Source organism: Leptonychotes weddellii, chromosome 9, assembly GCF_054177405.1.
Source record: "Leptonychotes weddellii isolate Sample4059 chromosome 9, ASM5417740v2, whole genome shotgun sequence".
Taxonomy (NCBI): Eukaryota; Metazoa; Chordata; class Mammalia; order Carnivora; family Phocidae; genus Leptonychotes; species Leptonychotes weddellii.
In genome coordinates, this window is record NC_138377.1 from 53333687 (window position 1) to 53349654 (window position 15968).

Genomic DNA, 15968 nt, shown 5'->3' on the forward strand with positions numbered 1-15968 from the left:
ATCCTGTTGCTTTAATCTCCATAGGAGACTGCACAGTACTTAGTATACAGTAGGCTCTTGATAAATTCATATTAAATTGAAAACGGCTATTTGGCTAACGATTACTTCTAATATGGTTAATGTTATGTTAGCGGTTGTGCTAGAGCAATGATAATACAATACTACAACATGCAAGTAAAAATAAATGATTGTGTGGATAAAATTACTTTCAGGCACAGTATTTACCTTCTGTAGTCTGACATATGATATAATGCTAGAGCTTAAAGGTTCTAAAAAAAATTCTGAGGTAGTCTATTTATAAATCCAGACATTGACTGCGGTTGTAATTTGTATAGTTTGGTTGAACACAGACAAAGACTGGTAAACTCCAAAGCAGGTCAGATTCTTTTACCGTTTTAACATGTCTTTAACGTGGTCTCGGAGGTGTATTCAATGTGACAAACATATCAAGCATATCGAAATCAGGAAAATAATGCTGAAGTACCAGTTTAACTTCAGCTAAACTCAGTATTTCTAAGAGAGGCAGAGCCGGGGGAAGCTGTCCAGTAGCTAAGTAAAAGGCCCAAGTATTAGATGGGTTGGGTAATATTTAACTTCTGTTACTGGACCTGATGTGACCTAGGGTAAGTTCATGGTTCTGTGCTTCAGTTTCCTCATCTGGAAAAAGGGATAATACCTCACAAGGATGTTGAAGGGATTAAAGAAGATAAAGTATGTACTAAACTCCAAGATAAAAGAATTAGAAAAAAAGCTTTAAAATTATATATTTATTATTTTCTGGGGTAGATTTTTTTATTTTTATTTATTTATTTTTTAAAGATTTCATTTCTTTGAGAGAGAGAGAGAGAGATAGTGAGAGAGAGCACAAGCAGGGGGCGGGGAGAGGGAGAAGCAGACTCCCCACCGAGCAGGGAGCCCAACGCAGGGCTTGATCCCAGGACCCCGAGATCATGAGCTGAGCAGAAGGCAGACACCCAACTGATTGAGCCACCCAGGTGTCCCCGGGGTAGGTTTTATAGTAGAAAACATTAGAAGAAATGGTATATTTTGAGTGTGAACTCTATAAAAATAATTTTAATAAGGTAGAATAAAAATGAAAAATTATTTTCTGATTCTCAATAGATTTCTGACCATTAAAATGTTCCTGTGTGAAGAAACAACTCCTGAAAATAAACTGTTCATAAAAAAAGAGCCAAATCTAAGTTCAAGCACATCATTTTGACTAAGTATTTTCTTAAAGTATCCCACAACAAGAAACAAACAAGACCTCTAACTCAAGTGAAAACTTGTTCCTGAAGAAAAATCAAACAATTCCATATTGCAGTCACAATATTGTATTCTGAGCCAAAAATACTAAAAAAAAAGGAAATGTATTAACAGAATTTCAAAGAAAAGTGAATGGTAACTCAATATAAACTCAGCACAGGGATTATAATAACAATGGTTCACATTTATTAAATACCTAAGCCTGTACCCAGCAACTGTACAAAGCATTTGGCATGCATTATTTCATTTGATTTTTCTCAAAAATAATCTGAGGCAGGTAATATTACAGTTCCAGTTTTACAGGTCAGGAAATTGAGGCTCAGCCAGGTTAATTACCTGTCAAAGGTCACTTAGTCAGAATGTATACCATCTGTCTTATTGTAATGTCAGCTCTGAATTAAAACACTGTATCGTAACAACAACAAAAAAAGAACGCAAAATAAACATTTAATAAATAAAACAATAAAGATCCAATTAAATCAGATTTAGAAATAAATGAAATTTTCTTCATATGAATTATAACTCATCTATTTGTCACCTTTTCATCATGGTACTAATTATAAACAAAAAGAAGTAGCTATTAAAAATCATGTCGGGACACAAAAGACTAATAATACTTGACTCCTTGGTTTCACTTTAGTTTTCAGGTAACAGAATAGAAAAACTAGATAAATGGTTATTTCAATTCTGAATCATATACAACAAAATAAAACAAATTAAAAAAAGTGAAATCAAACCAAACAAAATCAGAAAACTTACATAGCTCAGTTATGAGCCAATGGTGTAGTTAGTGTGTTCAACTTTCTAGAACATAATCTGAATTTTCATATTTTTTCATATAATTAAGGTTTCAGAAAATTTTCATTTTTTTTTTTTTTAGACCAGTTGACCTAGCTTGATAGGACAACTAAACTTTCCATGGATTAATGTACATTAAAATATTTATCAGATCAATAATGTCTAATAAAACTAAACTAAAGAAAATCCCTAGGCCTTTGAATTTCTTGATTGTTTCATGTAGTAACGAATATTGTTTATTTCTGATCTAATCAGAAGCAGTTATTTGGGAAGCGACTGGAAGTATATTAATGAATACTAACAGTCATAAAATGAAACTCTTCCAAGCCCAAAGGAAACAAGATATACTGTACAATATTTAAAACTTAACAACTAAGCAGAAAACTATAATAATAAACTCAGGCGTTTCATAAATACCTTGGGTTTGTAATTATAAGAGCAGCAAAATACTTTTATATTGACCTGAGTTTATAAAACAATTTTTTTGTTTGGAATTACGGGAGAAACATCCAAGTAAGCCTATGTGGACCTTTGCAAACTTTTGGAACACCAATTTAAAGTTCAGAGAAAAACTCGTTTGTGATTTAAAGAGTGAAAACTCGAGCTACTTTGTATATAATCGAGACTGGAGTATTTACACATTTAGATGCCTAACTGCAGGTAAACATTTGTCCTTTTGGGAGAGGCCCAGGTGGAGGGGACCCAGGGCAAAATGACAATGTGAAGTCCCGGGTATCGGCCTGTACCGCCAGTGCTACACTCTTAAAAATACTGTGGGGTCATCATCATCCTCAGTTAATATTTACTAAGCTTTTTATGACAACAGTGGCATTAGAAATCAAGAGTAGCTCAAAGATCTCAGGTTATTATATCTTGTTCTGTATGTTAACAAATCGTTATTTATTGTTTTCATGGTTAATGAATCAGAATGTTTCTGAAGAAAGGTTTCCAATTATTTCCATTTGTCAAATATTTTAAACTAGTTTAGATTTAATAAAACTTCTAAAGTATCCTTTAAAGCATTAAGAGTATCCTTTAAAGAATTAATAACATATATATGTCATGTATAGAAAGGAAGGAGAAAAACATTTATAATTCAAATATGCTAAATTAAATCTAATTGTACTCAGTGAAGTCTCTTGAAATAGGAAGGAATTCTCTCCTTCCACTGTCATTTCTGGCCGTAGCTAATGTTTAAAGGTTTATGATAATAAGGGAACTAGTGTAGCTAAAGCAAGAGTAGAAACATGTTAATAAACAAGGTTAGAGAGGCAGCCAGGGGCCAGTGCATTTGTAATATGTGTACAAATACTTCTTTTATAAATAAGATCACAACATACATCTGGGGTCACAAACTTATATGCCTATATGAATGAGGCAGATGATTTGAAATGCATGAAGTAGGCAGGATGGGAAATATGGTGAAATAGAGAGTGTGTGCTTTTTAGAGAAAGTAGTTTCTGCTTTGCCGCAGCTGATTGTTGAAATGCACAGGTGTGATGGTTAATTTTGTCAACTTGGCTAGGCTATGGTACCAGATATTTGTTCAAACATCAGTCTAGAAGTTGCCATAAAGGCATTTTTTAGATATGATTACTATTTAGATCAGTAGACTTTGAGGAAAGCAGATTACTCTTCATAATATGGGTGGGGGGGGGGTAGGCTCGTGCAGTCACTTGAAGGCTTTAAGAGAAAGAAAGAGCTCCCCTGAGGGAGAAGGAATTCTGCATCTTCGGACTCATGACAGCAACATCAACTCTTCCCTGGTTCTCCAGTCAGCTGGCTTACCTTGCGTATTTTAGACTGGCCACCTTCTACAAATGCATGTGAATTCCTTAAAATTTATCTGTCTCCATGTATGTACACAGTTTCTTGGTTCTGTTGCTCTGGAGAGGCCTGACTAATACACACGCTATGATATAATAAGGATCCCATGTTGGCAGATCTTCCAGTTTTTATTTTGACAATTAACTTAACATTTTAAAATAATGTGTTGACTAAACAAAATATCCAAAGGAAAGATTCTTATTTTTTCACTATAAGAAACAATACTGGAATGAACATGATATATGATGTTGATATATGATAATAATATTGTTTCTTGAGTTTTTAATTCTAAATTTAAAAAAAAAGTAAAATTCAAACAAATATTTCTAATAACGTTTTTCAAATTTGAACGCTGTTGGCCTGGGAAAAAATAAACTTTGTTGGCAGATGACATACTCTGTTACATGAGGACCCTGTTTTGTCCCACACCCTTGCAGATGACTAATCAAGATGTTGGTCTAGATCCATACTATTTCCAATCATTTTATTCATCATTGAATTCTTATTGTATTATGCATTGTACACACACTACTATTCTGAAGAAATTTTCCATCTGAAGAAACTTTCAATCTAGTGTTAATTTCATTGTTTATTCATTTGTTTGACAAATATTTACTGAAGGCCTGGGTGTATATAAGGAATAGCAGCCCTGGTAGAGGAATTAAGAGAAATAGCCATACAACTATTATACAGGTAAGCATGAGGTACGTATTGTGAGAGAGCCATTGTGAAGAACTATGGTAGTTAATTTTTAGGTAAAATTAGATCATTTCTGGTTGAAAAAATAAGAAAAAGATTAATAGAATAATTGGTATTTAAATTGTGTTCCAAAGGCTCAATAAGAAGGTGATAGGCAGAGATGGAGTATTCCAGGAGGAATGGGGGACATATGGGAAAGCACTGGAGTGGGGAATTGTGGGGTGTGTCTAGGAAAAAGTGAATGGTTCATTTTGGGAGTGCAAATAATAGTCAATTCAGTACAACAAATATTTACTGGGTTCCTACTACGTGTGAGGCAGTGTAATGGCACCGATGACCACTGACAGGAATGACACCAGCAGGCAAGAAGATGATGGGTGAAACAGTAATTCAGACACAGAGGTGGCAGAAATAACAGGGTTCATGAATGTTAGGTTAAAGAGGTTGGAATTTATTGTACAGCTAATGTGGTATCATTAAATCGTGTTAATGGCTCAGTGAGAGGTTGAAAATAATGTTTCAGGAATCTTAAGAGGAGTAAGGAATGGAGACAAGTAGATGAAGTAGGAAGAAAAGCCTGGCCAGGAGACTGTACAAGTCTGATCTAAGGTAGGAACTGTGGGAAATAAGAAGGCAAAAGTAACAGACACTGCCGGGAAAAGTGTAGCAGAATTCGGCCACTGATTACATTTGTGAAAACGGACAAATGCAAGATCACCTATGCATGAGGCAACTGGCCCCTGTGGAGCTATAATAATGGTGATCCTGTGCCAAGATCAAGGGAAAAACTAGTTTTTTTATCTAACAAAATCTAAAATTAAAATTTTCTTAAGCTAACAGAAATAATGTTAATAGATGGCAAACACCAGGAGAAAGCCCATTTTAACTGTGGGCCTTTTGCTAACCACAATGATTAAGTGACAAAATATTTTGTTAAATGTTCTTAAAAGAGGAGGAAGGGTCATTTGATTGCAAAACAAAGAACAGTAGGACTATACATGATGAATTTTAGTTTTGCTTTTTAACTTAGTGTTAGAATAAGGCCCAGCAAATAGTGAAAACTGACAATGCAAAAAATATCCTTCTGGATACAGTCATAGAAGCATAAACTATTTCAATAGAAACAGCCTTTTACTAATTTAATCGTTGTCTTACATCTGAATAAAGCAAAACTTTTAAAGTAATTTTATCAATAAACTATTAATTTATTTCCTTGCACAGCGCTTTACAGTTTTCAAAAAACATCTAAATATATTTTCTCATTGATCTTCACAGTAAGCAGGTCAGATATCTGTTTACAGGTGAAGTACCTGACATTCAGAAGTAACTTATTAAATGTCACATTCTATAATTTGAGAGGAGGAAGGAATCTTTAATAACCATATTCCAAATCACTGGACATACAGAAAATACAAACCTTAAGGTTTTTTGTTTTTCAAACTGTTTTAATTTTCCTTTTGTTTTGCATTCCACAGCCACCAACAAATATATATGTTGGTTTGAATAGTCAAAGTGAAGCCAACTGTACATTAAAAAGACCCTGAAAATAGGTGCGACTTAATAGTATAAGAAGACAGTTTTTTTTTTTTTTAAGATTTTATTTTTAAGTAATCTCTACACCCAACATGGGGCTCGAACTCACAACCCTGAGATCAAGAGTTGCATGCTCTACTGACTGAGCCAGCCAGGCGCCTCAACAGTTCTTGATTCTAAAAATAAAAATAAACATCACTAAAAAAAATTTAATCTACCTCACATGAAAGGGTGGCAAATTTCACAAAATGTTAGAACTAACTACAAAAAGCCCCTAGTGTCAAAGTTAAAGAAACTGAAACATAGAAAGCTTGGGGCTTGCCTATGTTAAATAAAAAATCTGATTAATGGCAAAGATGGAAGAATTCAGGTCTTCTTTTGCTCTTTTTATTACTGCTTTAGCAGTATGGTACCATAACACAGCTTCATGGATAGTTAATTTTTTTTTTTAAGATTTTATTTATTTATTTGACAGAGAGAGACACAGTGAGAGAGGGAACACAAGCAGGGGGAGCGGGAGAGGGAGAAGTAGGCTTCCCGCCGAGCAGGGAGCCTGATGCGGGGCTCGATCCAGGACCCTGGGATCATGACCTGAGCCGAAGGCAGATGGTTAATGACTGAGCCACACAGGCGCCCCACATGGATAGTTAATTCTTATTGAAAATACATATGTGACAAAATTTTTTATGTCATTGGGCAGTCTAATTAGCACAATTGATTAGAACACTGAACAAATGAGGTCAGGATCAAGCATTCAAGCCCTCTCATTGCACTGAGAAACATGCTGCTCCCTGGGTAGAGCCTGCATGCCATCGTCACTGCCAACTGTCTTATCAATGCATAGTTCTCACTGAGAGAACATAGGGTTCAAGGAAAATCTATCACCACACTAAAGAAACAAAACAAACCAAACACCAGATCTGAGTGACAGTCATGCTTTTGATTGCTAAGGATGGCATATACACAGAGAAAAAACGCAACTAAGAAGTAAAAGACTCATACTAAATAAAATTTAGAAAAGGAATGTAGGAAAAATTAAGAACTTCATTCTCTTTTTCAATATATTTTACAAGGGCTCTATATTATGGCCTCTACAACTTTGGAATGTGTATTACAAACCAGTAAGTAGGGCTCATGTTTAGTCCAGTTTTCACTATGTCAAACATGGAAGTATTCTATTAAGAAATGATTTCTATGATTAAGAAAATACTAGTATAATCATAGGAAACATACTACCTTAAAATACGGAGCATTCTATTCAATATTTTTGGTCTAAAATGTGAAATTTATCAGGTTCTGAAAGGCATCACAACTTCCCACATGGAATCACACAAATATAATACAAACTTAAAACATAAACTGCTGTTATTGTAAATATTAAATCCTAGTTTACTGGCACCAAACAACAGGATCTATTCTTATCTACACATTTGAATTTACACTTTTTTTAAGCAAGAGGAAATATAAGGAAGTACTATAAAATCAGCAAACACTGAAACTTAGGCATTCTCTCGATTAGAAAGAGGTTGTTATTATGCCTCCTGAACTTAGGAATGCAGCCCTACAGGTTTATAATAACAGGAAAAAATCATTACTAAATACAGATCTAACCCTTACAAGTTTAAGATCATTCCCTGATGAAGCTGTTTAGATTGAAACTAATGAAGCTGTTGCCAGTGAATTTAGCATTTAGCACAACAATGAGGAGGTACTAATACTTTACTAAAAACACTTTTGTAATAAGTGAAGTTTATTTTAAATCTTCCTATTGCTATTCCTCTCTTGTTATGCCTTCTGCTTTAATGTGAAAGAGCTGTCAGTTATAATGGTTAAGTTTAGTATCCCTACCCATCCACCTCATTGCCCCGTCCCTAACTCTGCCAAAGGAAATGAAAGGCCAACATTTCTCTTCTTAGTACTCAAAAATCTTCTAAAACTCAAAGGAAACAGACAGAATAGAGAAGCTCAGAAAAATATAGTTCCATGTTCCTTATTTCCATACAGGGAAATGAAATGCTTAGAGTAACAGTAGCTCTTAGTGCACATAACCCAGCAAAAGAAAATTATTCTTGGAAAAGAATTTAAAGAGAATAAGGTCATTATCACTAACTGGCAGAACTAAAGGCAAAGTAGAATGAAAGTCATCAGCATATTTTAATCTGTCCCTAAAGCTAGTAACTGATCATACATCTTCCCCGGCTTTGGCTCTAGCTGAGAGCCAGACTTATTCTTGAGATTTATTTATTCTTTTGTTGTATACTGACTTGCTCCTGACTCCAGCTTACTGTCCTATTCCTATTTTTTTTTAGCTTATTTTTTCTTAATTATTGGGGAATAACTTTGACATGGTAATACACACATATGTGTATATGTGTGTGTAAAATTGACTTGAATAACTGAAAATGTATTTTTTCTTAAACTTTGCTAAACAAAATTTATTATTTAGGAGTTCTTTACACACACACACACACACATTACATAATTAGTACTGGTTTTCTTCACATAAAAATGGAACTTTTTCTTGTCCTCTATAACATAGGAAAGTGAGCAAAAAACTATTATCTCTATGAATACTAGTTGTGTTTTATGTATGGATCTGTAACCACCATCTATTTAAGTGAGTAAGAAATACTGTTTACTTTCATTTGAATCAATTAAATCAGAATGTGAGCTCCCATGAAATTACAGCTTTGTTCTTTTTGTAATTGCCTCTCCCTTCCCAGAGTCTAATATCCCAGGGATTTTACCCCTATTCTATTTTAAATAAATTTCTGCATATCCTCACAGAATGTTCTTTGTACATTTTTTTTCTTAAAAAAAAATTGTGGTAAGATAACATAAAACTTACCATTTTAACCATTTTTAAGTGTACAATTCAGTGGCATGAAGTACATTCACAATGTTGTACAACCATTACCATTATCCATTTCCAGAACTTTTTCACCATCCCAAACAGAAACTCTGTACATATTAAACCCTAACTCCCCATTCTCTCCTCCCCCAGTCCCTGGCAATTCCCCATCCCTTCCTTCCCTCAGCCAGTGGTAACTCTACTCTGCTTTCTGTCTCTAGGAATTTGCCTAGTCTAGATACCTCATAAAAGTGGAATCACATAATATTTATCTTTTCTCTCTGGCTTATTCTTCTTAGCATAATGCATTTATTCATGTTGTAGCATGTATCAGAATTTCATTTCTTTTTAGGGCTAAATAATATTCCACTGTATGTAGATACCACATTTTTTAATTCATTTATCTGTTGATGGGCACTCGACTTGTTTTGTTTTCACCTTTTGGCTAATTTGAACAATATGGTACAGACCTTGGTGTGCAAGTATCTGTTTGAGTCCTTGCTTTCTATTCTTGTAGGGTATATACCTACGTGTGGAATTGCTGGATCATGTGGGAATTCCATGTCTAATTTTGAGGAACTGCCAAACTGCTTTCCACAGCAGATGCATCATTTTATATCCCCATCAACAACGCATGAAGGTTCTCTGTACCTCTCTGTTTTGACAGAAATGTGGAGCTCCTTAAAGGACCCAACTTTCCTCACAGACGCACACATTCTCCTGTGCATCACACACCATACAGGTTTCTTCCTTTGATACATATAGCTGTTTATTTCAACACGTAGCTTTTATCTATCTATTTTTAGGTCGTTTGCCATTACGGCACTGACAGTGAGTACCCAATCTTTTCAGACAGTATCCAAATGGGTATTCAATACTTGAGTTTCATAATTTTTTACTTCTTCATATCTAGTGACCCCCCTCTCAATTTTGTCTACTTCTAAGGCAATGCTTTTAATATTGTCAATGCTCAGTCTGAGTGCTTCACCTCTGAGATCTTAAACAGCAACAGTCCACTTTCTGCCTACAACCTCTGATCATTTCAGCTCTTGAATTTTCTTATTCCTGCCACCTTTGCCCTTTGATCTCAAGATTTAGGGTTTCTTAATTCCTCCTTTTTCTCTTGGTATATAGGTTCTTTCAGTTTTACTTCCTGCTCTATTTAGCTTAGACCATCATCATTTCAACAAGTTTTTGCTAGTTTACTTTCAACCACGCTCCTCTCCATCATTTTGGTCCTGCAAACCTGTAATCCTGGATCATTTCAATCCTTTGCCTTCTGTGCTACTATACAAGGTAGTTGAACGTGTCAAGTTATGCAACTGTAAAAACTAGAACTCATCTGTAGCATCTATGCCCAGCTCGCTCTTTAGGACTGCTTGTCGTGGTCTTCTTGCCCTTATTCAGTTTTCTTTCCCATTCCCTTTCAAAGCCTCCTGCCCTCTGCACTTTAGAAGCCCATACTGACCCTCACTTTACAGAAAAAAATGAAACTCTTAATTCTGAACTGAAACTTATTTCTATTCCACAGCTATTCTTATCTCTTTCAGTCCTGTCTGTGAGCACAAGGTGACCATCTTCCTGCTCAAGGCAAATGCTTTGGGAGATTCTAAATTCCATCTCTTCCTACTTCTGTAGGAATCCTGTTCCAACCATAACAATTCTATTAGCTCTTTCCAATTCGTCATAAGCAGGCTCAAATATCTGCCATTTTTCAAAAACCAAAACCAAAAGTCCTGAACCTATCTTCCTTTCTTCTCAACTATCATTAACATCTTCCTTATTCAAGTTTCTTCAAGGACTGCTCTATTGTCCAAATTACTATGCTTCTTGACCTCTAATCACTCTTCAATTCACAGAAAACTAGCTTCTGTATCTAATGCTTTATTAAAACTACCTCTGTGGAGGTTACTAATGACCACCTAATTTCAAATAGAAAGGACACTTTTTCTCCTTATCTTCCTTAACCATTTAGCAATAGATGACCTTTTTTTAAAAATTTTTAAAAATCTCCTTCTTTGGCTTCAGTGATATACATTTGGATTCTACTCCTACTTCACTGACTTTGTCGTGTAAAAGTAAATTTATCTTAACGTTGGTTGAGCACTAACAATAAGCTAAATACTGTGCTAGGAACTGTACATACTTAAAACAACTGTATGAGGTAGGTGCTATAATTCTAATTTCACAAAAAGGAAATGGTCTTGGAGAGGTTCATTTATATAAGCCACAAAAGGCAGGGCTGTCTTAAGTGCAAATCCCAGTAGCTTTAGCATACTATCAGCCTTTTTTTTTTTTTTTTAAGTAGCAGTGAGAGGGGTACATGTGAAGCCTATCTTTGAGCCAACAATTGTTAACTCTTTATCTAGAAGAGATTGTTTAACTCTGTTATACTCATGTAGATTAAAAAAGTCTTTGGAAAACAAGTATTTTGGCTTTACAATTTTTAAAAATCTTTCAGTAATCTGCAATTCAGTAAAAAGAAGGAGCATTAAGAACTGACATCAAGGTTTGTTTTTTAAGAAAAAAAATGTCAGGTCATGTAAGATTATCATATGCTTCTCAGAATTCCTGGATAATGTCACTTTATCAACAAGCATTTGCTGTCCTATCTCACAAGGATGGCAGGGGAAGGTTCCATGAAAACTCTCCCTTACCGATAGTGTGAAGCTACTTCATACCGCACTGCAATATCCAAGGGCACAAACCACACAATATTCATAAGTCCTAGTAGCAGGTTTAATATATGCTCCTATTATTCTACCAAGAGGCCCTAATTTAATGCAGCTACTTGAAATGTGCTTGTAAAGAAGCATCCCTCAAACTTGAATACATGTGGGAATTTTTAGGGAACTTAAAACACTGACAGCCTAGTCCTACCTCAAGAGACTGATGTAACTGGCCTGGGAGGAGATGGGGATTAGAATTTTTAGAGGCTCCTCAGGTGCTTCTTATGCACAGCTACAGTTGAGAACCCATTGGTGTAAAGTATGAAGGAAAGATTGTCATATCCACTCTATAGTGACAAAAAAAAAAAAAGGGTGAGTGGCTGGGATGTCTTCATTAATCATCAGGTTTTTGTTTACCGACATGATCACATATAGACATTGCTTCTAACTGCAGACAAATGATCCCCAGTCAGTCATCAATCAAACATACTTAATATTTTATAACTGCATTAATTCGTAAGGCTACTATAACAATGTACCACAAACTGGGAGGCTTAAAACAGAAATTTACCTACAGGTCCAAAATCAAGGTGTCAGCTGGGTTATGCTCTCTTTGATGGCTATAGGTGAGAATCCTCCCAGGCCTCTTCTACATTTTAGTGTTTGCTGCCAACATTTGGCATTACTTGGCTTGTGGATGCCAGGTGCACAGTTGTCTTCTCCCTGTGTCTTTATATAGCCTTCCTCTATGTGTGTGTGTCTGTGTCCAAATTTCTCCTTGTTATAGAACATCAGTCATATTAGGTTAGAGCCCATGCTAATGACCTAATTTTACCTGGCTGCCTCTCTAAAGGCCTTATTTCCAAATACAGTCACATTCTGAGATTCTAGGGGTTAGGACTTCAACATATCTTTTTTGAGGGACACAATTCAACTCATAACAATAACCAACTACATATGCCAGTAACATTGTTCTAAAGCAGGCATTCTTAACTTGGGATGAAAAAAAAATTCATCTTTATTTTTCACTCTGGTGTAAATACAGCATTTCTTACAGTTATGAACATAGCCTAAAACTACAGTAGTACTGGTTAGCAGTTCTTGAGAAATTGCACCCATAGGAACCACTGGTGTTTTCACATCACATTTCAGGGTTTGCAGTTATCCCAAAAATACCATTTACAGTCATCACTATTTTGAAATTATAGTTAATAGACTTGCTGTTAGACATACTAATTTAATGTATTAATAATGATGTGTGAATATAGTAAAATATCATGACATGATACTTTCATAACTATTTCAGTAAAGCTGATTTTGATTTAATTGCATTTTTTGTACTTAACAACATTATTCTGAGAAGGGGAAAAATTAAAAGAAAATCTTTCAATAACCCACAGCCCAAGTTAGTGAATTCTTACACTTCAGACTTGAGGGTTTTTTAATCTTATTAAGTATCAGAGAACATACAGGACATTGTACATCACTTTTCAAACCTTTTATTTTTTTTTTTTACCATGATCCATTGTGAAAATATATATATTTTACACATAACTCAATATACCATCTTAACTCTCTTTCACACAACACCAAACTGAAACCAAAGTATCATAAAACAATATTTACCTTTACTATAGGAGATGCACTCTGACATTTTTTTTAATTTTTTTAATTTTATTATGTTATGTTAATCACCATACATCATTAGTTTTTGATGTAGTGTTCCATGACTCATTGTTTGCGTATAACACCCAGTGATATTTTCTATTCTATTTCTTTTCATTAAAAAATGCCAGTGTGACCTACTGAATTAATTTCACAACTACTCTTGGAGCATAAATTAAATAAGTGTTAAAAATCCTTCAGTGGCATTCCTTTATAAAACTTCTCATATTATATTATAATTGGCGAAAGGCTGTTTTTACTGTTATTCATGTACTGTTTTAAATATATATATCATTTCAGAGGTGGCATTTAGATGAGCAAATAGTTCAATAGGGCCAGACCAACATTTATTTATGCCCAGGTTAAAAAGAATTTTACCTGTAGTAAACTCGAAGTGTTTGGATTTCTTCTTCTAGTTTTTTGTACTGTTGAACTGCAGTCTCTCTGGCTTGTTGCATAGCCAACAACTTTGCCTGCAAGTAATTAATATTTTAAGAAATTTAATATTAGTTTTGGTATGTTAGAATACAGTATTGCAGTATAAATAGGAGCCTTAAATTTGTGGTAGTTTTAAAATCTATCTGTATTTTCAGTAGTGTCTCATAATTTCTCACAAAATAATCAAATTATATGAGTAACAGACATATTGAAGACAAGAATATATTAAATTTACCAAGTTTGCTCATTACTCAACTTCAACCTTATTCATCTGTATCATCAGATATATGCCCTTCTGCAATGTTTAACTTTATACACAGAATTCAGAATGTGGAACATGGGTTCAGAGCAATATCTTGAGATAAGCACAATCGGTGTTTCACATACAAACTTAATGTGGCTCCACTGCCTGACCACACTAGATTTTCTTTTAACTTTATTAATAGTAAAACCCAGAAAATTCTAAATATGTTGTTAAGCCATCTTTGATATTTAATGTGAAAAAAATATACAAGACTATAACCTGATTCTTACAGATATGACTTAACCTTTTCAATTCCTTTTCTGCCAGACAAAAATCTCTGAAGGGAGTATGGCAACAATCTTGAATGTTAAGAGGTATTTTATTCAAAGGATGTTATTGTTCCTCTCTGCCTGTAGTATTCAAACTTTAAAAGGGACTGTAGTCAGTTTTTCAACAGAGTTCAAACTTGTAGTTTTAAAAGAACTGCCAACTTCCAACCATCTTTCCCATTGGGTTTCAGGCGTAGCCAAAAAGTTTTCAATGAAACTTTTAAAATATGATACCGGTAAAGTCAGATTTCAGTTTTGTTTATTCAAAATTTGATTTGCATGAAAAGACTGTCTTTCACTTTAAGTGGTGTTTGATATGTAACACAGAGCAAATTGTTATCAAACACCTCACAAACTACACTAATGGCAATAATTAAGAAGTGATTGAGTTTGGAGGCAGAAGTTCACTAATTTTGCTGAACTCAGATGATTTCACTGGGATTATTTTCTTGCATAAGAATAAAGTCATAAGACAAACTGTGAAATCCTGACCACAGGAAAATTAATTAGTGTAATGTAAGTGAGCACTGGACAATGCCACTTTTCTATTTGAATAATGTAGAATAATAAAAACAATGCAACAATTCAGGTCTTTGTATATAACTTTAGGAGCTAAGTTAAATAATTTGTTCTCTATCTGGGCTAGCAAACCTAACAAAGAGTTACTTGTTCATTAAATTTAAGATGTTTGAGTGCTTGCTTTAACATGTCACGTTCTAGAATTATAGATAAAACATTCTCAAAAATTATAAAAAAGCATTTAAAAATAGGTGGCTGGTTCTTTATGTCAAAAATTGACAGCTTTGCCAATTTTCAGTAAACTATAAAATGTGATTGAAATGGTTAATATGGAAGACACAGATACCCACTGTGACTAATGGTCAAAAAGAATCACACAAAAAAGAACATATCACATTCAACTTACAAAATGTCGAACATCCTGTTACATGTATTTAAGGAATATCAAATATTGGACAGGTAACAGAGAATTTGCTAAATAAATATATGAGAATGCTAAGTACCTTAGATGATTATTTTTGATTTTTTTTTAACCTGGTACTTCTGCAAAAACGAACAAACAAAAACAAAACAAACAAACAAACAAACAAACAAACAAAAACCCCCTCCCAAACCAAAAACAAAACAAACAATGTTCTGGTAGGAAAACGCCATAATGAAGATTTCTGCCTAAGAAATTTCTGCAATAAAAATGGGAACATGAGAATTTTACTTAAATTCCTGTGCTTCAGGTAATACTGACTTTCTCACTTCTCACATTTAATTGGCTATGAAGATCTGGTGTGGCTTCATAGCAACCCAAATGTCTAATCTTATGTCTAGGCCTTGCTGACTATGTTCAAAGCTATTATAAACTTCCTGGCTTTTCCTTTATCAGATATATGTTCATCTGGCCAGCATTTCTTTTTTGGGGAAATACGCTTACCCTCTGTCACAGTGATCCTGTTCAGTCCTGGTGGCTAGGATGAACTTCATTCCCTACCACTCAGGTAAATATAATCCAGGTTGTGCAAACACAGTACTCCATCCCACCAGCCCCAGAAGAAAACTGAATCCTGATGACATCATTTGTACTCCTGGATCCCCTCTGCCAGACAGTTTCAGATCCATTCCATCTCTTGGACTTCCTG

The 15968-nt window shown here is 34.5% G+C and overlaps 1 protein-coding gene across 1 annotated transcript in view; it reads right to left on the reverse strand.

The window, feature by feature from the left end:
• Window positions 1–15968, reverse strand: part of MIPOL1 (mirror-image polydactyly 1) — a 235613-nt gene that overhangs the window by 81034 nt on the left and 138611 nt on the right. The window contains exon 7 of the mRNA XM_081829767.1: window positions 13687–13781. Within this exon, the coding sequence (XP_081685893.1) occupies window positions 13687–13781 (95 nt within the window). The remainder of the gene's footprint in view (window positions 1–13686; window positions 13782–15968) is intronic.